Below are 25,367 nucleotides of genomic sequence, written 5' to 3' on the forward strand. Positions count from 1 at the left end.
GCTGGATGACGGAATGAGATTGTCGAAGCTGTATCTCATGGTTTTACTATCATTCATTCCAAATCTGATACAGTCCATACATCATATATTTGGCGGTGGCACAGTGGTGCAGCGGTAGAGTTGCAGCCTTACTGCGCCAGAGACCGGGTTCCATCCTGACTATGGGTGCTGTCTGTTCCCTTGGAATATCCTTAATCGGACTTTACGGGCTTTACCTTGCATTAACCGTTATTCCCTTATCAGGTATCTATACATTGTAAATGGCTCGATTGTAATCATGTATTGCCTTTTTACTGACTGGTTAGCATGCAACAAAAGCTTTTCACTCTACCTCAGTACACGTGACAATAAACTAAACTGAACTGTTGGGAGTTTGTACATTCTCCCTGTGACCCTCATGGGTTTTTCCAGGTGTTTCAGATTCCACCTAAATTCCCAAAATGTACAGGTCTGTAGTTTGATTGGCGTCTACATATTGTGCATTGTCCCTCGTGTGTAGGATAGTGTTAGCGTACGGGGTGATCGCTGGTCAGCGTGGCCAGTGGGCCGAAGAGCCTGTTTCCACACGGTGTCACTAAAGTCCAAAGTAAATCACAAACACGTGTTGACACCCATTTTGATTTTGAGAGAGTTTAGGGTTTCTCTGTAGATATACCTGAAGATGGTGTGAGTGCAGTTGTCACTGATGAAGCGGTGCTGGTGGGAGTGGGTGATGAGTAATCTGTTGGGAGAACACAAGTGTGAAGAGTGACGCAGGCACAGACTAGCTCTGCCATAGCCTGACAAGACATGCCTTCCACCATTTTGTAGACGTAGCCCAGCCCATCACACACACACCTAACGTCACACCATTGACTCCATCCACACTTCACGCTGCCTCGGAAAAGCAGCCGACATAGTCAAAGACTTGACAATCCCACCTGTCCCTTTGACTGCTCTCACTTTCTCCAAGTTCAAGGTGTAGCCATGGGCACTTGTCTGGGCCCCAGCTATGTCTGCCTTTTTGCCACTTACGTCGAGCAGTCCTTGTTCCGGACGTACACTGGCCCCGTCTCCCAACGCTTTCTCTGCAACATCGACAACTGCAACGGGGCTGCCTCTATACATTGGCACTCGGAATGAGATTGTCAAAGCTGTATCTCATGGTTTTACTATCATTCATTCCAAATCTGATACAGTCCACACATCATACATTTGGCGGTGGCACAGTGGTGCAGCAGTAGAGTTGCTGCCTTATGCGAGGATCCTGTTTGTTGATTTTAGCTCTGCATTCAACAACATTGTTCCAGAGCTACTACACTCCAAATTTTCTGAGTTGACTGTGCCTGAACTCCTCTGTTAGTGGATCACCACCTTCCTGACAGACAGGAAGCAGCATGTGAAGCTGGGAAAGCACATCTTGGACCCGCAAACGCTCAGCATAGGAGCACCGCAAGGCTGCGTACTCTCTCCTCTCCTCTACTCTCTCTACACTAACGACTGCACCTCCACAGACAACTCTGTCAAGCTTCTCAAGTTTGCGGACAACACAACCCTGATTGGACTGATCCAGGATGGGGAGGAATCTGCCCACAGACAGGAAGTGTCACAGCTGGCGGCCTCGTGCCATAGCAACAACCTGGAGCTCAATGCTCTTAGGAGAGTGGAATTGATTGTAGACTTTAGGAGAGCTCCCCCTCCCCTCCACCCACTCACCATCAACAACACCACAGTTACATCTGTGGAGTCTTTTAAGTTCCTGAGAACCATTATCTCCAAGGACCTTAAGAGGGGGGCTACCATCGACTCCACAGTCAAAAAGGCCCAACAGAGGATGTACTTCCTACGGTAGCTGAGGAAGAACAATCTGCCACATGTAATGATGGTCCAATTCTACACGGCCATTGTAGAGTCTGTTCTCACCTTCTCCATCGTGGTCTGTTATGGCTCAGCCACCAAGCACGACACCTGAAGGCTGCAGCGAATCATCCGATCAGCAGATAAGGTTATTGGCTCCATTGATGAACTGTACACTACAAGGGCCAGGAAACGAGCGGGCGAGATCATCTCTGACCCCTCTCACCCTTGCCACAAACTCTTTGAATCACTTCCCTCTGGAAGGCGACTCCGGACTGTCAAAGCTGCCACAGCCAGACATAAAAACTGTTTTTATCCACGAGTAGTTGCTCTACTCAACAGCCAAAATCTGTAGCCTCCCTTTGATCTGGTATTTTGTTGGTTCACATGCTTGATCAATGGTGTTTTGTCATAAATGTTTTATTATTATTAATGTTTAGTGTTTTCTGAGTCATTTGTAACTGTCACTGTATGTCATGTTGTTACTTGTGGGTGGAGCACCAAGGCAAATTCCTTGTATGTGTATACTTGTCCAATAAACTAACTTACTTACTTACTTACTTACTTACTGCGCTAGAGACCCGGGTTCCATCACGACTTTGGGTGCTGTCTGTTTCCTTGGAATATCCTTAATCAGACTTTACTGGCTTTACCTTGCACTAAACTTGTGTTCCCTTATCATGTATCTATACACTGTAAATGGCTCAATTGCAATCATGTATTGCCTTTCTGCTGTCTGGTTCGCACGCAACAAAAGCTTTTCACTCTACCTCGGTACACGTGACAATAAACTAAACTGAACTGTTGGAAGTTTGTACATTCTCCCTGTGACCCTCATGGGTTTTTCCAGGTGTTTCAGATTCCACCTAAATTCCCAAAATGTACAGGTCTGTAGTTTGATTGGCGTCTATATATTGTGCATTGTCCCTCGTGTGTAGGATAGTGTTAGCGTACGGGGTGATCGCTGGTCAGCGTGGCCAGTGGGCCGAAGAGCCTGTTTCCACACGGTGTCACTAAAGTCCAAAGTAAATCGCACGCATGTGTTGACACCCATTTTGATTTTGAGAGAGTTTAGGGTTTCTCTGTAGATATACCTGAAGATGATGTGAGTGAAGTAGTCACTGATGAAGCGGTGCTGGTGGGAGTGGGTGATGAGTGATCTGTTGGGAGAACATAAGTGAGAAGAGTGACGCAGGCACAGACTAGCTCTGCCACAGCCTGACAAGACATGCCTTCCACCATTTTGTAGACGTAGCCCAGCCCATCACACACACCTGACTTTTCACCATAGACTCCATCCACACTTCACGCTGCCTCGGAAAAGCAGCCGACATAGTCAAAGACTTGTCCAATCCCACCTGTCCCTTTGACTGCTCTCACTTTCTCCAAGTTCAAGGTGTAGCCATGGGCACTTGTCTGGGCCCCAGCTATGTCGGCCTTTTTGCCACTTACGTCGAGCAGTCCTTGTTCCAGACGTACACTGGCCCCGTCCCCCAACGCTTTCTCTGCAACATGGACAACTGCAACGGGGCTGCCTCTATACATTGGCACTCTGTACATTGCTCCTGGTGTGGTGGGAGTGGATGAGAAAGTGGGTTAACATAGAACAAGTGTGAAGGCCGGTGTGGTCTTGGTGGGCCAAATGACCTGTTTCAATGTATCTCTAAACTCTAAGCATGGGCTTCTGGGCAAGAACAATGAAATATTTATCTGTTTTACACCATTATTTGAGGAAGTAGAAAAGACTGTATAACAAGATCCAAAGGAGAGATAGGAGGCTAAAAACTCATTTAATCTGTGGTCAGGAAAGAAATTGGCATTGCCCTCAATATATATATATTTGAATGTTCTAAAGACGAATTGGCATGCTCTAACAAAATTCTATTTGGCATTCAGCAATATATTTATTTTTATGCCAAATTAACATCTAAGTTGTGATAAAAAACCTTATTTTGCAATTTCCATCAAAGAAACAAGATCGATGAAAATAGATTGAATGGCAGCTGCCTGATATTTGAACTTCAGTTTTCCACGGGAAATGTGTAGGTAATGGAACCGTTTAAGCTTCTACCACAAGGTGGGCAAGGTGGCACAGCGATAGAATTGCTGCCTTACACACCAGAGACCCGGGCTCGATCCTGAACAAGGGTGCTATCTGTGATCAATTTGTACATTCTCCCCGTGACCTGTGTGGGTTTTCTTTGGGTGCTCCGGTTTCCTTCCACACTCCAAAGATGTGCGGGTTTGTAGGTTAATTGGTTTCGGTAAAGATTGTAAATTGTCCCTAATGTGTGTTGGATACTGTTAGTGTGCAGGGATTGCTGGTCGGTGCGGACTCGGTGGGCCAAAGGGTCTGTTTCCGCACTGTATCTCTAAACTAAACTAAACTAAACTAAACTAAACTAAACTAAACTAAACTAAACTAATGTAGCTACTGCTGGATGACGGAATGAGATTGTCAAAGCTGTATCTCATGGTTTTACTATCATTCATTCCAAATCTGATACAGTCCACACATCATACATTTGGGGGTGGCACAGTGGTGCAGCGGTAGAGTTGCTGCCTTATGCGAGGATCCCGTTTGTTGATTTTAGCTCTGCATTCAACAACATTGTTCCAGAGCTACTACACTCCAAACTTTCCGAGTTGACTGTGCCTGAACCCCTCTGTTGGTGGATCACCAGCTTCCTGACAGACAGGAAGCAGCATGTGAAGCTGGGAAAGCACATCTCGGACCCGCAAACGCTCAGCATAGGAGCACCGCAAGACTGCGTACTCTCTCCTCTCCTCTACTCTCTCTACACTAACGACTGCACCTCCACAGACACCCCTGTCAAGCTTCTCAAGTTTGCGGACGACACAACCCTGATTGGACTGATCCAGGATGGGGAGGAATCTGCCCACAGACAGGAAGTGTCACAGCTGGCGGCCTCGTGCCGTAGCAACAACCTGGAGCTCAATGCTCTTAAGCAGTGGAATTGATTGTACACTTTAGGAGAGCTCCCCCTCCCCTAACCCCACTCACCATCAACAACACCACAGTTACATCTGTGGAGTCTTTTAAGTTCCTGGGAACCATCATCTCCAAGGACCTTAAGAGGGGGGCTACCATCGACTCCACAGTTAAAAAGGCCCAACAGAGGATGTACTTCCTACAGTAGCTGAGGAAGCACAATCTGCCACATGTAATGATGGTCCAATTCTACACAGCCATTGTAGAGTCAGTTCTCACCTTCTCCATCATGGTCTGGTTTGGCTTAGCCACCAAGCACGACACCTGGAGGCTGCAGCGAATCGTCCGATCAGCAGAGAAGGTTATTGGCTGCAACCTTCGCTCCATTGATGAACTGTACACTACAAGGGCCAGGAAGCGAGCGGGCGAGATCATCTCTGACCCCTCTCACCCTTGCCACAAACTCTTTGAATCACTTCCTTCTGGAAGGCGACTCCGGACTGTCAAAGCTTCCACAGCTAGACATAAAAACAGTTTTTATCCACGAGTAGTTGCTCTACTCAACAGCCAAAATTTGTAGCCTCCCTTTGATCTGGTATTTTGTTGGTTCACATGCTTGATCAATGGTGTTTTGTCATAAATGTTTTATTATTATTAATGTTTAGTGTTTTCTGAGTCATTTGTAACTGTCACTGTATGTCATGTTGTTACTTGTGGGTGGAGCACCAAGGCAAATTCCTTGTATGTGTATACTTGTCCAATAAACTAACTTACTTACTTACTTACTTACTTACTTACTTACTTACTTACTGCGCTAGAGACCCGGGTTCCATCCTGACTATGGGTGCTGTCTGTTTCCTTGGACTATCCTTAATCAGACTTTACTGGCTTTACCTTGCACTAAACTTGTGTTCCCTTATCATGTATCTATACACTGTAAATGGCTCAATTGCAATCATGTATTGCCTTTCTGCGGTCTGGTTCGCACGCAACAAAAGCTTTTCACTCTACCTCGGCACACGTGACAATAAACTAAACTGAACTGTTGGGAGTTTGTACATTCTCCCTGTGACCCTCATGGGTTTTTCCAGGTGTTTCAGATTCCACCTAATTTCCAAAATGTACAGCTCTGTAGTTTGATTGGCGTCTACATATTGTGCATTGTCCCTCGTGTGTAGGATAGTGTTAGCGTACGGGGTGATCGCTGGTCAGCGTGGCCAGTGGGCCGAAGAGCCTGTTTCCACACGGTGTCACTAAAGTCCAAAGTAAATCACACGTATGTGTTGACACCCATTTTGATTTTGAGAGAGTTTAGGGTTTCTCTGTAGATATACCTGAAGATGATGTGAGTGAAGTAGTCACTGATGAAGCGGTGCTGGTGGGAGTGGGTGATGAGTAATCTGTTGGGAGAACATAAGTGAGAAGAGTGACGCAGGCACAGACTAGCTCTGCCACAGCCTGACAAGACATGCCTTCCACCATTTTGTAGATGTAGCCCAGCCCATCACACACACACCTGACTTCCCACCATTGACTCCATCCACACTTCACGCTGCCTTGGAAAAGCAGCCGACATAGTCAAAGACTTGTCCAATCCCACCTGTCCCTTTGACTGCTTTCACTTTCTCCAAGTTCAAGATGTAGCCATGGGCACTTGTCTGGGCCCCAGCTATGTCGGCCTTTTTGCCACTTACGTCGAGCTGTCCTTGTTCCAGACGTAAGTACACTGGCCCCGTCCCCCAACGCTTTCTCTGCAACATCGACAACTGCAACGGGGCTGCCTCCTGCACCCCTGCACAACTCACACATTCATTCCATTAACTTCACCACTAACTTCCATCCTGCCCTCAAATTCACCTGGACTATCTCTGACACCTCTCTCCCCTTTCTTGATTTCTCTGTCTCCATGACAGGAGACAGACCATTGACTGACATCTACTACAAACCTACTGACTCCCACAGTTATCTGGATTATATCTCCTCCCACTCTCGAGTCACAGAGTGATACAGTGTGGAAACAGGCTCTTCGGCCCAACGCCCACACCGGCCAACATGTCCCAGCTACACTAGTCCCACCTACCTGCATTTGCCCATATCCCACTACTCCTGTCCTGTCCATGTACCTGTCTAACTGTTTATTAATTATTGCAATAGTCCCTACCTGAACTACCTCCTCTGGCAGCTTCTTCCATACACCAACAAGTTACCCTTCAGAATCTACTAAATCGTTCCCCCATCACTTAATACATGTCCTCTGGTCCTCGATTCCCCTACTCTGGGCAAGATGTTCTGTGCATCTACCTGATCTATTCCTCTCATGATTTTATACACCTCTATAAGATCACCCCTCATCCTTCTACGTTCCAAGAAATTTGTATTCCACCTCATATATCACTGTATTAAAATCCACCAACTACACTTCAGACCACCTGGGCAACCGATTAAGATCCTGATGCAATTTTTCACAACCATCTTCACTATCTGCAAAATACCCATATTTGTATCTTCTGCACTCTTGCTAATCTTGCCATGTACGTTCTCATCCAAATCATTGATATAGATGACAAACAGCAATGGACCCAGCACCGAACCCTGAGGCACATCACTAGTCACATCACTAACATCTTGCATATACACTATTCCCTCCTCTCAATTCCTCTGTCTTTGCTGCATCTGCTCCCAAGATGTGACCTTCCATTCTTGGACATCTGGGATGTCCTCCATCTCTACTTCCCCCCCTTACCCCTTATTCTTAAACTGTGGCCCCTAGTTCAGGACTCCTCAAACATCGGGAACCAATCTAGCGTGTCCAGTCCCTCAATAATTTTATATCTTTCTATAAGATCCCTTCCTATCCTTCTAAATTGCAGTGACTACAAGCCCTGTCGCTCCATTCTTTCATCATATGACAGTCCCGCCATCTAGGGAATTAACCTGGTGAACCTACTCTGCACTCCCTCAATAGCAAGAATATCCTTCCTCAAATGAGGAGACCAAAACTGCACACAATACTCCAGGTGTGGTCTCACCAGGGCCCTGTACAACTAAAGAAGGACCTCTTTGGTCCTATACTCAACTCCTCTTGTTATGAAGGCCAACATGCCATTAGTTTTCTTCACTTCCTGCTGTACCTGAGTGCATACTTTCAGTGTCTGATGTACAAGGACGCCCAGGTCTTGTTATTCTGAGGATGGGTTTCGGCCCGAAACGTTGCCTATTTCCTTCGCTCCATAGATGCTGCCTCACCTGCTGAGTTTCTCCAGCATTTGTGTCTACCTTTGATTCTCCAGCATCTGCAGTTCCTTCTTAAACATCTTAACCATTCAGATAATAATCTGCCTTCCTATTCTTGCCTCATAGCATCCCCTTCACAGTTCACACTGCTACCCAGTTGAGCTTTGTGGCATCCCACTAGTCACTGCCTGCCATTCTGACAGGGACCCGTTAATCCCTACTCTTTGTTTCCTGCCTGCCAACCAATTTTCTACCCATGTCAATACCCTACCCCCAATAACGTGCTCTTATTTTGCCCACTCATCTCCCGTGTGGGACCTTATCAAATGTTTCTGTAAATCCAGGTAAATCTACTGGCTCTTCCTTGTCCATTTTACTTGTTACATCTCAAAAAATTCCAGAAGATTAGTGAAGCATGATTTCCCCTTTGTAAATCCATGTTGACTCGGACCGATCCTGTTACTGCTATCCAAATGTGGCGCTATTTCATCTTTAATAATCGACAAGCATCTTTCCCACCACTGAAGTCAGGCTAACTGGTCCATAATGCCCTGCTTTCTCTCTCACTCCTATCTTGAAAAGTGGGATAACATTAGCTATCCTCCAATCCACAGGAACTGATCCTGAATCTATTGAACATTGGAAAATGATCACCAATGCGTCCATGATTTCTAGAACCACCTCCCCGAGATGCAGACCATCAGGCCCAGGGGATTTATCATCCTTCAGTCCCATTAGCCTACGCAATACTATTTCTCGCCTAATGAAAATTTATTTAAGTTCCTCTACCCTCTTAGATCCTCTGTCCTCCAGTACATCTGCGAGATTGTTTGTCTTACTTAGTGAAAACAGATCCGAAGTACTTGTTCAACTCTTCTGCCATTTCCTTGTTACCCATAATAATTTCACCCGTGTCTGCCTTCAAGGGACCCACATTTGACTTTGCTACTCTTTTTCCCTTAACATATCTAAAGAAGCTTTTACTGTCCTTCTTTATATTCCTGGCCAGCTTCCCCTCGTACTTCATCTTTTCAGCCCGTATTGCCCGTTTTGTTTCCTTCTGTTGTCCTATGAAAGTTTCCCAATCCTCTGGCTTCCGGCTACTCTTTGCTGTTTTTATACATCTTTTCTTTTAGTTTTATTCTATCCCTAACTTCTCTTGTCAGCCATGGTTGCCTCCTACTCCCCTTAGAATCTTTCTTCCTTTTTGGAATGAAATGATCCTGCGTCTTCCGGATTATGCCCAGAAATTCCTGCCATTGCTGTTCCACCGTCATTCCTGCTAGGATCCCTTCCCAGTCTACCTTGGCCAGCTCCCCTCTCATGGCTTTCATAGTCCCCTTTGTTCAACTGCATCACTAACACTTCCGATTTAACCTTCTCCTTCTCAAATTGCAGATTAAAACTAATCATATTATGATCACTACCTCCAAGCGGTTCCTTTACCTCGAGTTCTCTTATCATATCTGGTTCATTGGACAACACTAAATCCAGAATTGCCTTTTCTCTGGTCGGCTCCATTACAAGTTGCTCTAAGAATCCATCTCTGAGGCATTCTACAAACTCTCTTTCTTGGGGTCCTGAACCAATGTGATTTTCCCAGTGTACCTGCATATTGAAATCCCCCATCACCACAGTGGCATTACCTTTGTTACATGCCAGTTTTAACTCCTGCTGCAACTTACACCCTACATCCAGGCTACTATTTGGGGGTCTGTAGATAACACCAATTAGTGTCTTCTTGCCTTTACAATTCCTCAACTCAATCCACAGTGACTCTACCTCATCAGTCCCTATGTCTTCCCTCGCAAGGGACTGAATTCCATCCTTCACCAGCAGAGCTACCCCCCCTCCTCTGCCCACCTGCCTGTCCTTTCTATAGGCTGTATAACCCTGAATATTAAGTTCCCAGGCCCGATCCTCCTGCAGCCACGTCTCGGTAATCCCCACAATGTCATATCTACCAACCTCTAACTGAGCCTCAAGCTCATCTACTTTACTTCTTATACTTTGCGCATTCATATACAATACTTTTAATTCCTTACGCATCTCACCTTTCACATCGATCCCTAATACACTTGGCCATACTCTCCTATCCCTTTGTGAGCTTTCTTTCCCGTTAATTCTGGGGTCATTAACTATCCCTTTACCCCCTTTCCCTTTAACTCCGACCCTGACAATCCCATTTGAAGAAACAAACAGGGTGAATAGTGACCTCGGACAGAAGTGAACGTACAGAGGTTGCAGTCTACACCTTGCTACACATGACCCAGTTAATGGTTCACATCAATCGGTTCACTTGCAACCAGCTGCCCACAGACTCTAAACTAAGCTGGTCAGCCTGGAGCAGGTCCTCTTCAGTTAGACCGAATGAAACAGAAAGAAAGTTAATGAGGAAGTCAGCGGGACAGGCAGCAGCAACTCTGCAGAGAAGGAATGGGTGATGTTTAAAGTCAGATGCCAACCTGATGCCAACCATCTTCTTCAGATGCCGACCAAAAATGTCACCCATTCCTTCTCTCCAGAGATGCTGCCTGTCCTGCTGAATTACTCTAGCATTCTGTGTCTATCTCTGGTGTAAACCAGCATCTGCAGTTCCTTCCTACACAGGTTCATGAGGAATGCGACCAAATTAAGTTTCACGGACAACAAAGTGGGAATAAATGACAAATAACACACTCATACTTGGATGGACATTGCAGCTGGGCCTTTGTTCTGAAATGGAAGGAACGTGCTGACTTTGTGCACCAGTGATTTTGTACACCACTGATTTTGTTCACCATTGATTTTGTTCACCATTGATTTTGTGCACCATTGATTTTGTACACGTGATCGTGTACACCAGTGATCTTGTACACCAGTGATTTTGTACACCATTGATTTTGTACACCGCTGATTTTGTACACCATTGAATTTATACACCACTGATTTTATACACCACTGATTTTGTTCACCATTGATTTTGTAAACCACTGATTTTGTTCACCATTGATTTTGTACACCATTGATTTTGTACACCATTGATTTTGTTCACCATTAATTTTGTACACCATTGATTTTGTTCACCATTGATTTTGTACACCATTGATTTTGTACACCATTGATTTTGTTCACCATTAATTTTGTACACCATTGATTTTGTGCACCAGTGATCTTATACACGATTGATTTTGTACACCACTGATTTTGTTCACCATTGACTTTGCAAATAATATTGGGCAGTTTAACCAGTGCTTATGAACATAGGTTTCAGATTCTCTGCAGCAAGATTGTGTTTAATGTCCACATCGACACTACATGCGCCGAGCTTGTGAAACAGAAAGGAATCTCATCAACCAATGAGGCCTGACACACAACGGTGATAAAGACTGGAGAATGAAGATCATATTTTAATCACTGCCCAAGGAAAATGTAGCTGTAGTCTTAAAATGGGACTATGTCAGAGGGAAAAAGTTCAACATCTATCTCAAAGTAAATTGAGGACTATGCCCCCATGCTGCCTATCCCTATGACTATCCCTTGCATCATCTCCCTCCACCCCAGTTACCCTGCTCCTTTCCCCTGCCCCACACACTCGTCTCACATGCTGCATGAAGATGTGTCACATACAGGTGAAGGTCATGATGAACACAGGGTCATAGAACCATGAAGGGCCAGTCCCTTCCGCCCAAGTTGTCCTCTAGGTTTCTACTAAATCTTTCCCCATCCCACCTTAAACCTATTTATGCTAGTTCTTGATTCCTTTATCCTGAGAAAATGAGAGTAAATTCACTCTATCTATTCCCTTCCTGATTATGTGCACCTCTTTAAGATCACTCCTGAGCCTCCTGTGCTCCAAAGAATAAAGTCCTAGCCTGGCCAACCTCTCCCTGTACCTCAGGCCCATCGAGTCCGGGCAATATAGAGGGCCATCGAGTATGGAAACAGCCTCTACTGACCAACTTACCACATAGGCCAACATGTCCCATGTGCCTGCGTTTGGACCATATTCCCCTGTTTCTTAAATGTTGTGATAGTGCCTGCCTCAACTACCTCCTCCAGCAGCTCATTCCATACACCCACCACTCTTGGTATAAAATCATTACCCTTCAGATCCCCATTTGATAAACCTTTCCCTCCTAACCTCTGTGTCCTCTGGTTCTCAATTACCCTGCTCTGGGCAAAATACTCAACCTATTTCTCTCATCATTGTGTATGCCTCATCCTCCTAAACATAGAAACATACCAAAAAATAGGTACAGGAGTAGGCCATATGGCCCTTCAAGCCAGCACCGCCATTCAATATGATCATGGCAGATTATCTAAAATTAGTATCCTGCTTTTCCCCCCATATCCCTTGATTCCTTTAGCCCTAAGAGCTAACTCTCTCTTGTAAACAACCAGTGAATTGGCCTCCAATGCCTTCTGTGGCAGAGAATTCCACAGATTCACAACTCTCTGGGAGAAAACGTTTTTCCTCATCTCAATCCTAAATGGCCTACCCCTTATTCTTAAACTGTGACCCCTGGATCTGGACTCTCCCAACATCGGGAACATCTAGCCTGTCCAATCCTTTAATAATCCTTTAATATAGCCCAGTCGCTCCATTCTTTCATCATTGTTAATCTCCTGTGCACTCATTGTAGCTTCATGCCATCCTTCGTACAGCATGGTGGCATGATTCTCCATTCAGGATGAGGGTAACAGTCAGCTTTATCCCCTCTCCCCTTCATGCCGCTTGTTCTGGGGTATGCAGTGCTATTGTGTTCAAAGCCAGGAGGTGTGTCGCTGATGGTGAGATACATACGTGCAGATGATGCATGGGTGCTTGGTATATTAGTCACTGTCGGCGTGGTGCTGATGATTGCTGTTGGATGAGATTGAAGGATTTTAAGGTGAGAATCAAATGTGCGTTGAGCAAAATAACTTGTCCTATCACACTCAAAAAAACATATCCCATATTCACATTTTCACCTATTGAAAAAGAATGTTTTTTCCCAGCCTTGGTTTGATAATAGGTGGACTTGTTTGTTATGCTGTTACCCATAGTTGTAACGTGTTCAACTCCAAGGGAGACCGATCCTTCCAATTTCTAATGTTTTAAAAAACAGCGAGATGCGATTCAGAAAGAATTGTCACACACCATAAAACGTTGCTGCCAAACCCAGGGTTGGAATAGGAGCAGAAATTGGCCACTCAGTCTTCCCCGCCATTCAATCACGGCTGATCTATCTCTCTCTTTCAACCTATTCTCTCGCCTTCTCCCCATAAACCCTGACACCCGTACTAATCGACGACAGATGGCACAATGGGCTAAGTGTTCGGCTGGCAACCGGAAGGTAGCAGGTTCGAATCCCGCTTGGAGTGCATACTGTCGTTGTGTCCTTGGGCAAGACACTTCACCCACCTTTGCCTGTGTGTGTCCTTGGGCAAGACACTTCACCCATCTTTGCCTGTGTGTGTGAATGTAATTATGTGAAGCACTTTGGGGTCAATGCAAGTTGACTAAAAATGTGCTATATAAATAAAGACATTTAATTTAATTTAATTTAATCAATAACCTGCCAATCTCCATCTTAAAAATACTCAATGATGGCCTCCACAGCCATCTGAGGCAATGAATTCCACAGATTCACCACCGTCTGGCCCAAGAAATTCCACCTCATCTCCTTTTACATAGAAACATAGAAATTAGGTGCAGGAGTAGGCCATTCGGTCCTTCGAGCCTGCACCGCCATTCAATATGATCATGGCTGATCATCCAACACCTGGGGGGGGGGGGGGGTGGGGCTGCAGCCCCCCCACTGTTTTGGCTAGACATGTTTCACTGTCTCTGGCTTTGGACGAGGCGCTGCTGTGCTCTGAGCAACCTGATCGTGGGTGTTGCAGAGCCGGGGCGGAGGGAGGGATGGAAGCAGAAGCAGTGACGGGGGCAGATGCAGACGGGCTGGCAAGTCGCTTGCTGCAGCTCCGGCCATGGAGCAGCTTCAGTGCAAGAGTCCCGGGCCATCGGAGGCGTCGGAAGCGTTGCGCCGCTGCCGTGAGAGTCTCTGCGTCAAATTTGCCCTGGTGACCAGCAAGGATCAGGCTGCGGCTCGGTGCATCCTGGAGGACAAACAGCGGCTGCTGGAAGTACCAAGCACTGGGTGGAAACGATGGAAGATAGTGGCCTTCAAATGGGGGTAGTTGGAGAAAGCATCCTACTTGCCTGCTAGATTTTCACTTACCGATGTTGGGGGAGCCTGAACCAGGGGTCACAGTTTAGGAATAAGGGGTAGGCTATTTAGGACTGAGATGTTTCTATGTTTCTATGAGGCCAAACTTTCTTCACGCAGAGAGTTGTGAATCTGTGGAGTTCTCTGCCACAGAGGCAGTGGAGGCCAATTCACTGGATGTTTTCAAGAGAGAGTTACATTAAGCTCTTGGGGCTAGCGAAATCACAGGAAAGGGGTACTGATTTTAGATGAACAGCCATATTGAATGGCAGTGCTGGATTGAAGGGCCGAATGACCTATTCCTGCACCTATTTTCTATGTTTCTCTGCTTATGTATATGGCAATAAAACTCGACCACTTGATTATGCAGCATTCATGCATAGCGGAGGTATAACATAGTCATAGAGTGATACAGTGTGAAAACAGGCCCTTCGGCCCAACGTGCCTACACCCACCATCATGTCCCAGCTACACTACCTGCTTTTGCTCCATATCAACTCCAAACCTGTCCTATCCATGTATCAGTCTAACGGTTTCTTAAATGTTGGGATCGTCCCTGCCTCAACTACCTCCTCTGGCAGCATGTTCCATACACCCACCACCCTTTGTGTGGAAAAGGTTACCCCTCAGATTCCTATGAAATCTTTTCCCCTTCACCTTAAATCTGTCCTCTGGTCCTCAATTCACCTACTCTGGGCAAGAGACAGTGCATTGAAATGTATATTTCGACTGGATTTTAGATTCCGCAAAAGGCTTTTAAAAGAGTAATGTTTCCACAAACATATACCCCCTTTATTAATGTCATGGTTTGATGATTCCAAATTCAAATCAAAATGAAATATACGTCAAAAGGAGAACGCATACTTTCAAAATACTCTGATTTTTTCCCCGAGCAAAACATAATCTGTATGACTTTGCAAAATCAGGAAATGTTATGATTATTTCTTGTCCCTTTTTCCAACTACAAACAAAAAAAAATAGCACTAGATATTATAACACATTTAAAAGTTTTTTGTCAAATTTTCATTACCGTGGAAGGCACTTGCGTTGATCCAGGGGGGGATGGGATGGGGATATATCCCCCCACTTTTTGAGGAGGGGGATGACATATTATTTTCCCCCAGTGTTTGGAGGTCAAGCAATAACAAAAATAATAATCACCTGCTCGTATCTCTCATGTAGGCCCTACATTATCTTAAAAATACTTCAAACAAAAAACATTGAAATTAATAGGAAGCGTATAGCATTGTGTTTGATTTGTGTGGAAGATATCTAACAGGGTACTTACTCGTAGGCGTGGCGTTTGAATTACCAGCACCTGCAATGAAATAAAATAAATTCAATGAGAATTGCAACGTGTAAACTAAAGCAAACATTGTCCAGAAGAAGGACACAAAATGCTGGAGTAGCTCAGTCTGAAAAAGGGTCTTAACACGAAACGTCACCCATTCCTTCTCTCCAGATATGCTGCCTGTCCCGCTGAGTTACTCCAGCATTTTGTGTCTATCTTCACTGTAAACCAACGTCTGCAGTTCCTTCCAACACATATATTTTACAGTTTGGTGAGATAGTCAACTCTATTGCGATTTAATTCATAAAAATTGGCCTCACTCCTCAGCTTGTGATTTCACATCTATACTATTACTAAAACTCTCATCTTGACCACTTCAGGTCTGCATTGTAATTAAATTTGCGCAAAAACGCCACGATATATAGCTAGGATCTTTCGCCATCTTACTCACCATTCTCCTCTGCTCCAAGCTACGAAGTATTGTTCCGATCGGTGAAATATGAGAAACGTTATGAAGGTTTAAAAAATCATGAGATCAGCAGATTGGTCTTCTCGCCTGTCAGTCACCATGAAGGTACCGCCCCTTCCGGCACCCACTGGAGAATAAATACCCGGAGGCGGGGCTGAATAAACAAGCCGTGCTGATTGAGACCACAAGAGTGGAGTCGGGAAAGCTGCTGTGTGGAGTCGGGAGGTGCTGTGTGGTGCCATGTCCGAATGCCGTTAGGTGGAGTCCCTCCCCCTAATGCTACATTCAAGCCTTTTTTACCACTTCCACCCTCAGTTTCTTTCCCCCTAAAATGCTTGTTCATTCTATCAACCTATTGATAGAATTCAATTCATGTTTCAATGTCTCTGGCTTTGGACGAGGCGCTGCTGTGCTCTGAGCAACCTGGTCATGGGTGTTGGAGAGCCGGGGCGGAGGGAGGGATGGAAGAAGAAGCAGCGGTGGGGGCAGATGCGGACGGGGAGCCGGGGCTGGCGAGTGTTTGCCGGGCTGGCGAGTCGTTCTCTGCAGCTCCAGCCATGGAACAGCCTCAGTGCAAGAGTCCCGGGCCATTGGAGGCGTCGGAAGCGTTGTGCCTCTGCTGTGAGAGTCTCTGGGTCAAATATACCCTGGTGACCGGCATGGACCAGGCTGCAGCTCGTTGCATCCTGGAGGACAACCAGTGGCTGCTGGAAGTAGGTACCAAGCACTGGGTTGAAGCGGTGGAAGATAGTGGCCTTCAAATGGGGGTGGTTGGAAAAAGCGTCCTGCTTGCCTGATAGATTTTCACTTACTGTGACTGCAGGAAAAATGTTCCTGATGTCGGGGAGTCCTGAACCAGGGGTCATATATTAGGAATAAGGGGTAGGCCATTTAGGACTGAGTTGTTTCTATGTTTCTATGAGGACAAACTTTCTTCACCCGGAGAGTTGTGAATCTGTGGAATTCTCTGCCACAGAAGGCAGTGGAGGCCAAGAGAGAGTTACATTTAGCCCTTGGGCTAGTGAAATCAAGGGATATGGGGAAAAAACTGGAAAGGGGTACTGATTTTAGATGAACAGCCATGATCATATTGAATGGCAGTGCTGGCTTGAAGGACCAAATGGCCTATTCCTGCACCTATTTTCTATGTTTCCATGCTTGAGTATATGGCAATAAAACTCGACCACTTGATTTTGAAGCATTCATGCATGGTGGAGGTATAATGTAGTCATAGAGTGATACAGTGTGAAAACAGGCCCTTCGGCCCAACTTGCCCATATCCGCCAACATGTCCCAGCTACACTACCTGCTTTTGGGCCATATCAACTCCAAACCTGTCCTATCCATGTATCAGTCGGAAATTGCTATCAGAATATGGAGGGGACACAATTTTTTGGTGGCCGCGCGCGCATGCGCACACTCACACACGCATGTGCGAGGCTTCGGAGGCTCAATCCAGTGCTAAATGCAGCTCAACTCTGCCCGTCTCGCCAGGTTAACCTATAGCCCTGCCTGTACTGACGGGACACCAGCTCTGGTTTTCCACGCTGGCCATATTTCCCACGTCAGGCAGGGCTGTAGGTTAACCTAGGGACAGGCAGAGTTGAGCTGGGTTTAGCACTGCTTCTCTGCGCTGACTGTGGGCCTGGGGGCACTGCGCCTGTCTGACTCTCGTCGTCTCTGGCCACCCATGGGGGGGCACTCGTATGGGGACGGGACAGCGCCGGAGAGCCGGGATCGATCCTGGCTGCGGATGAGACGCAGGTCTGTGCCACGTCTCCCTCCTCCAATCACCGCTCTCTATCCTCAGTCCCACCCCCGCCCCCCTACTCCTCCCTCCTCCAATGATCGCGTTGAATCATCATGTCCCGCCCCCATTGCCTGCTGACCGTCGTCTTTCTCGTCTAATCGCAGCCCTCGATCAGCAGTCCCACCCCCACTGTCTCGCGGAAAGCAGAGATTTCACCGGGTTTTAAAATCCGGATTACACAAACTTGGGGGGATGTCCCCCACCTCTCAAAACAGAGGGGGGGAAAGTCCCCCGTCCCCCCCTAGGATTTCCATCCCTGGCTAATGGTTTCTTAACTGTTGGGATCGTCCCTGCCTCAACTACTTCCTCTGGCAGCTTGTTCCATACACTCACCACCCTTTGCGTGGAAAAAGTTACCCCTCAGATTCTTATGAAATATTTTCTCCTTCACCTTAAATCTGTCCTCTGGTCCTCGATTCACCTACTCTGGGCAAGCGACTCAGTGCTTTGAAATGTATATTTTTTATGCATTTTAGATTTCTTGAAAGACTTAAAAGAGTAGCGTTTCCACAAACATATACCCCCTTTATTAATGTCATGATTTGCAGATTCTAAAATCAAATTCAAATTAAATATCCGTCAAAAGGAGAACACATACTTTCAAAATACTCAGATTTTTTCCCCGAGCAAAACATAATTTGTATGACTTTGCAAAATCAGGAAATGTTATGACTATTTCTTGTCCCTTTTTCCAACTACAAAAAAAAAATAGCACTTGAAATGATAACACATTTTAACGTGTTTTGTCAAATTTTCTGTGCCGTGGAAGGCACTGCCGTTGATCTGGGGGGCGGGGGGGGAGGGGAGGGGGGAGGGGGGTGGGGGGGGAATATATCCCCCTGTAGCGACACCATATGTGGTGAATAAAGGTGAGACGTCAGGCCGGTTCAAAGAGTCGTTTATTCAGTGGTGACACGTTAGGTTGGTGCGCTAACTATAAAACAATGTTGCTGTAGCTGAGTGAGGTTGTTATCTCGTGCTCAGCTACCTGTCGACTCCTCAAGGTCTCGAGGTGAGAGACCTTAAGTACCAGGACACTCCCTCTAGCCCATGACGTCACATGCCCGTCTTGGTATCTCCTGACGAGGGCAGTGCCGGATTTAGATGAAGAGAGGCCCTAAGCTGTTCCACTTGTGAGGCCCCCAGCGACTGGACAGCCATGGCGGCCAAATCTCCCACAATTCAAAGCGAGAGAGAAAGAGCCCAGCGTCGACCAGTTGCCGTTGCAGTGCGCATGCGCAGGGCGGCCGATGATGTGCTGGCCGTGGTTGTGAGCATGTGCAAGGCGCTTATATTTTGGAAATGTACACCCCGTTTTTTTCAATTTTTTCGGGGGGCCCCCTAGAAAGTGGGGGCCCTAAGCTATAGCTTGTTTAGCTTATACGTAAACCGGCACTGGACGAGGGTTCGAGCATGTGGCCCGTGTTTAGGCTGACGCCACCCCCCTACTTTTTGAGGTGGGGGATGCCTTGTATTATTATCCCCCAGTTTTTGGAGGTCGTGCAATAACAAAAATAATAATCACCTGCTCGTATCTCTCATGTAGGCCCTACATTATCTTAAAAATACTTCACACAAAAAACATTGAAATCATACTTCTACAATGTAATAAAACATGATTATAAAACATCAAATTTCAAAGTCCCCCCTCCCCCACCCTCCCCCCACTCGGTCGCTCCACTCCCTCGCCGGGTACCCCCAAGGCCAGTGATCAGTGATCGCTCCGCGCCCCCTGAACAAGCTCTTCAAAAGATCACTGACTTCCCATGTGTGACTGCGGAAATAATCCATGGGTTAGGGTGTCTGTGGCAAATGACTCTAAAGTAGAGATCTTAACTTCATGGTCGTGTAGTCACATTGGAAGACAACTGTGGCAAACTATTAAACAATTTGAACCAGATTTACATCAGACCAGAGAATTAACTCATAGCATCAGCACAGCATGTCGAACAAATAATTCTGTTGAAGGCCAATGGACCTTGTTTGATTTTGATATCCTTGTTTGATTTTAATACCCATTATTATTTATATACACAATTTGCAAATCTATTATTTGGCGCCATTTTTGTTTACATTCATGAAAAACTGGAATTAAACACAGAATGGCATGGTGTAAAACGTTCCATAATAGGAAGCATATAGCATTGTGTTTGATTTGTGTGGAAGATATCTAACAGGGTACTTACTCGTAGGCGCGGCGGTTGAATTACCAGCAACTGCAATGAAATAAAAGAAATTCAATGAGAATTGCAACGTGTAAACTAAAGCAAACATTGCCCAGAAGAAGGACACAAAATGCTGGAGTAGCTCAATCTGAAAAAGGGTCTTGACACGAAACGTCACCCATTCCTTCTCTCCAGAGATGCTGCCTGAGTTACTCCAGAATTTTGTGTCTATCTTCGGTGTAAACCAACATCTGCAGTCCCTTCCAACACATATATTGTACAGTTTGGTGCGATTCAATTCACAAAAATTGGCCTCACTCCTCAGTTTGTGATTTCACACCTATACTATTATTAAAACTCTCATCTTGACCACTTGACGTCTGCATTTTAATTAAATTTGCGCAAAAACGCTACCCTATATAGCTAGGATCTTTCGCAATCTTACTCACCATTCTCCTCTGCTCCAAGCCACCAAGTTTTGTTCCGATCGGTGAAATATGAGAAAAGTTATGAAGGTTTAAAAAATCACTAGACTAAGTGGGATCCGTTGGGTCCCATGTTCACACGGGAGGGCTGGTCCCCCGAAGCAATATTCCACCATTCCACCAACGGGGGGGGGGGGGGAGGGGCTTTCTGGAGCGCTGGTATGGGTTCTTGGGGTGGCAGCTCAGTCCCTCAAGCCTGATGTGCTGGCAACCCACTCACGGCTGGTGGGCTGGCAGTTGATTCATGGCTATTCATTGAAATTCCATTTCAAGCAGGGTGCAAGGCCACCAAATTCAAATTCATTTCCCCACCATTTCAAGCAGGGTGCAAGGCCACCAAATTCAAGTGCAGTTTCATACCACTTCAAGCTGGATCCAAGGCCACCAAATTCAAGTGTAGTTTCATACCACTTTCAGCAGGGTGCAAGGCCACCAAATTCAGTGCAGTTTCATACCACTTCAAGCAGGGTGCAAGGCTGCCAAATTCAAGTGCAGTTTCATTCCACTTCAAGCAGAGTGCAAGGCCACAAAATTCAAGTGCTGTTTCATACAATTTCTAGCAGGGTGCAAGGCCACCAAATTCAAATGCTGCTTCATACCATTTCATGCAGGGTGCAACGTCACCACATTCAAATGCAGTTTCATATCATTTCATGCAGGGTGCAAGGCCACCAATTCAAATGCAGTTTCATACCATTTCATGCAGGGTGCAAGGCCACCACATTGAAATGCAGTTTCATACCATTTCAAGGAGGGTGAAACGAGCATAAAACAACCATAAAACCACACAAAACACCAAACTCGCAGTTCAGTAGACATTCAGTGTGTTCAGTTGATTCACAGCTCAGACAGAGTCGTGACCTCTCCCTCCCCCATCATGCAGAGACTGAGCCACACCCACACTTCCGGGTTTTATAACCCCTCCCCCTCCCACCGGAAAAGGTGTAGCCTTCATGTCGTGATTGACAGGAGAGAGATTGTCAACAATTTTTAAACACTAATAACACTTTTATTTTTCATTAATGGGAAGAATCCTCTGCACCTGCTGAGCGGAGGGGGACTGAGTAAGATGGCCAAAAATCACAGCCGTAAGTGGTAGCATTTTATCTAAAATCAATATACAGTGCACCCAAGCCACCATTTGCAGTAGTGCCTTTTAACTTCAAGCCAAAGCACCCAAACCACCATTTGCAGTAGTGCCTTATAACTTCAAGCCAAAGCACCCAAACGACCATTTGCAGTAGTGCCTTTTAACTTCAACCCAAAGCACCCAGACCACTATTTGTAGTAGTGCCTTTTAACTTCAACCCAAAGCACCCAAACCACCATTTGCGGTAGTGCCTTTTTACTTCAACCCAAAGCATCCAAACAAACATTTGCAGTGCATTTTTACTTCAAACCACATTAAGGGCACTCACAGTTGAGTAGACATGTGTTCAGTGTTGCTCAGAGAGACGTGACCCTCTGGCTTCCTCCATCTTGCAGAGACTGAGTGAGACACACCACTTCCGGGTTTAATAGTCCCTCCCCCCTCCCGCCAGCAGGGGCATCAGAGAGAATGGCAATTTTTTAAAAAACATTAATATCCATCTGATTTTTCATCGATGGGAAAAATTCTCTGGTCCCGGAAGGTGGAGGGGGGCTCTGACCGAGGTGGCCAAAAATGATGGCCATAGGTGGCGGCGTTCTCTTGGAAATCAGAGCACAGCGAGCCAAAAGCGGTCAAGATCTGACTTTTAGTAATATAGATGAGATCAGCAGGTTGGTCTTCTCACCTATCATTCACCATGAAGGTAACGCCCCTTCCGGCACCCGCTGGAGTATAAATACCCGGAGGCGGGGCTGAGTAAACAAGCCGTACTGATTGAGACCGCAAGAGTGGAGTTGGGAAAGCCGCTGTGTGAGTCGGGAGGTGCCTTGTGGTGCCGTGCCTGATGGCCGCTGAGTGGAGTCCCTCCCCTAATGCTACATTCAAGCCTCTTTTATCAGTTCCACCCTCAGCTTCTTTCCCCCTAAAATGCTTCTTCATTCTATCAACCTATTAATCGCATTCACTTCAGTCACTCCCTGGGATCACAGCATGTCAGAGTTCTGTGTACAAGGGCACAGAGGAAGCTGGTGAGGACTTTGTGGCTTCTCCTGCCCCCTAGTGGTTTTGCCCAATGGTACATTAACAAACATCATTGTAGCAATCAGAGGTAAAATACTTTATACTTCTAACACATAATTAATCTGCAAGTCAAAACGCTAGTAAAGAAAGCAAACTCCATGATGGCATTGTACACAAAGAGGGCTTGTACACAAAAACAGGGATGTGATGCTGAACAGGGATAAGGTGCTGGTAAGGCCGCATTTGGAACATTGTGAGCAATTTTGGGCACCATATCTGAGGATGTACTGGCTCTGGAGAAGAGGATGTTTACAAGAATAATCCCAGGAATGAGCAGATTAACATATGGTGAACGTTTGTCGGCACTGGGCCTGTACTCGCTGGAGTTCAGAAGAATGAGGGGGGACCTCATTGAAACATACAAATATAGTGAAAGGCATGGATAGAGTGGATGTGGAGAAGATGTTTCCAATAGTGGGAGAGTCTAGGACTAGAGGTTTTAGCCTCAGAATTAAAGGACATTTTTTTAGAAAGATGAGGAGGAATTTCTTTAGTCAGGGGGTGGTGAATCTGTGGAATTCTTTGCCACAGGAGGCTGTGGCGGCCAAGTCAGTGGATATTTTTAAGGCAGAGATAGATAGATTTTTGATTGGTACGGGTGTCAGAAGTTATGGGGAGAAGGCAGGAGAATGGGATTAGGAGGGAGGGATGGATCAGCCATGATTTGAATGTCGGAGTAGACTTAATGGGCCGAATGACCTAATTCTACTCCTATCACATGACCTAATGACCTTATAATTAGTGCTTCGTACCTATAAGAGGTTCACAGCAACTGTGATTCTTTGAGAATAGTTTAGGCCAAGTTTCAACAAACCATCTCTACAATTCTTGTGCTCTAAAACACGTTAAAACAAAGTCTGTTTCATGTTAAAAAAAAAGACACACAGTGCTGGAGTATCTCAGCGGGTCAAGCAACATCTCTTAAGGTCAGCTGAGGCCCGTCGACCCGTCGTCGTGGCCTACCAGCGGGCTTGGAGCGCCGTTTCTTGGCGGGAACCACCCAGCACCTCGGCCTGCGTGGCGGCACTGCATTGGAGCGCTGGAGCGCTGGAGCGGAGCGGAGCGGGCGATGCCTTGCCTGGGTCGCCGCGCTGGAGCTCTGGCGAGCTGGACCGCCGTGAGCAACATCTCCGGGCTGCGGGTTTGCGGAGCGGAGAGGCGGCGTGCGTAGAGGCGACGTGCGTAGAGGCGGCAGTGAGGAGAGCGGTCGCCGACTTTTTCATCTGGAGCCTAGGAGCGCCAAACCGGCGCGGCCTTGTCGGCTTCGGCAGCCGCGGGCTCCAACCAAGAAGCGGCCGTTCCAAGTGGCCCAGCCGCCGAAAGGACTCTCCCGACGCCGGGGCAAGACCACCCGGTGAGAACGGCCAGGGACATCGGGCCTCCGTAGAGGCAACTGCGGTGGCCCCAATAGGCCTGACTTTGGGATAGGACATAGATTTAAGGTGGACGGGAAAAGATTTCAAGAGGACATAGGTTTGATGTGAAGGGGAAAAGATATCATAGGGGAGATATTTTCACACAAAGCGTATTGGGTGTATGGAACAAGCTGCCCGAGGAGATAGTTGAAGCTGGGAATATCCCAACGTTTAAGAAATTGTTAAACAGGTACATGGTTAGGACAGGTTTGGAATGATACAGACCAAACGCAGGCAGGTGGGACAAGTGTAGAAGGGTTTCGGCCCGAAACGTCGCCTATTTCCTTCGCTCCATAGATGCTGCTGCACTCGCTGAGTTTCTCCAGCATTTTTGTGTAGCTGGGACATGTTGGTCCGTGTGGGAAATTTCAGCGATGTATCTCTAAACTAAACTACGCCATTTGCTTTTTAAATTCTAGATTACTTAATTTCCCTAGATGCTGCGATAAAATTTAAAATGTTTGTGTTCAGATCAGCGTCATTCGACCACTGATTTCACAACACCATTTTGAAATGTCACCTACCCATGTTCAATCTGCAGAAGGGTCTCCAGCATTCTGTGAAATTTCACCTATCCATGTTCTCCAGAGATGCTGCCTGACCCGCTGGGTTACTCCAGCACTCTGTGTCCTGTCAACATCATTCCCGTTACTTTCAAATGGCTCCCCTGCTGCTGCCTACACTGTTGAAAACAAGCCCTCATCTTACAAGAGCTGCTGATTGTGCTTGCATCATCCCCCAGTCATCCTCTCTACTACCATATCACTTGCAACATCTCTACAAATCTCCTCTTTTTCACTTCTTTATTTGCCACGGGCAATCTTACTTCTCATTTTTTGCAAATTGTGTTTTTTTAATAATGTTTCAATTGGATTCTGCATTTATTAAATAAGGCTCTTAAGACCGGTTGTACCAGCTTCAAAGTCGTCTTGTTGTGTCTCATTGTCTGTAACTCGTTTTCCCCTAGCACACAGCTAACAATGGCCTGTCTCCTTTATCATCATTACTTTTTTGCATGTCTGTCATTCAATTGTTCTTTATCTCCCCACATCACCATCTATATCTTTTGTTTCCCTTTTCCCTGACTCTCGGTCTGAAGAAGGGTCTCAACCCAAAACGTCACCTATTCCTTTTCTTCAGAGATGCTGTCTGACCTGCTGAGTGACTCCAACTTTTTGTATCTATCTTCACTCTTAATGGTCAGTTGAGTATAGTTGACTGTCAAGTGTCCCGAGGTACAGTGAAAAGCTTTTTGGCTTAGTGCTATCCATCTGTCAAATAGTTAGATGTGGCCCTTGTGGCTAAAGGGACCAGGGGGTATGGAGAGAAGGCAGGTACAAGATAC

The 25,367-nt window shown here is 46.2% G+C and overlaps 1 protein-coding gene across 1 annotated transcript in view; it reads right to left on the reverse strand.

Annotated features, from left to right (window-relative positions):
- LOC116978097 (putative GPI-anchored protein pfl2) overlaps window positions 1–24,550 on the reverse strand; it is a 62,089-nt gene extending 37,539 nt beyond the window's left edge. Inside the window, exons 1-6 of the mRNA XM_033029122.1 lie at window positions 24,547–24,550; window positions 19,974–20,003; window positions 15,506–15,535; window positions 12,810–12,869; window positions 6,124–6,189; window positions 2,931–2,996 (exon numbers count right to left, since the gene is read on the reverse strand). Coding sequence (XP_032885013.1) covers window positions 2,931–2,996; window positions 6,124–6,189; window positions 12,810–12,869; window positions 15,506–15,535; window positions 19,974–20,003; window positions 24,547–24,550 — 256 coding nt within the window. The remainder of the gene's footprint in view (window positions 1–2,930; window positions 2,997–6,123; window positions 6,190–12,809; window positions 12,870–15,505; window positions 15,536–19,973; window positions 20,004–24,546) is intronic.
- Between the last annotated feature and the right edge of the window lie 817 nt (window positions 24,551–25,367).

This window comes from Amblyraja radiata, chromosome 10 (genome assembly GCF_010909765.2).
Source record: "Amblyraja radiata isolate CabotCenter1 chromosome 10, sAmbRad1.1.pri, whole genome shotgun sequence".
NCBI lineage: Eukaryota > Metazoa > Chordata > Chondrichthyes > Rajiformes > Rajidae > Amblyraja > Amblyraja radiata.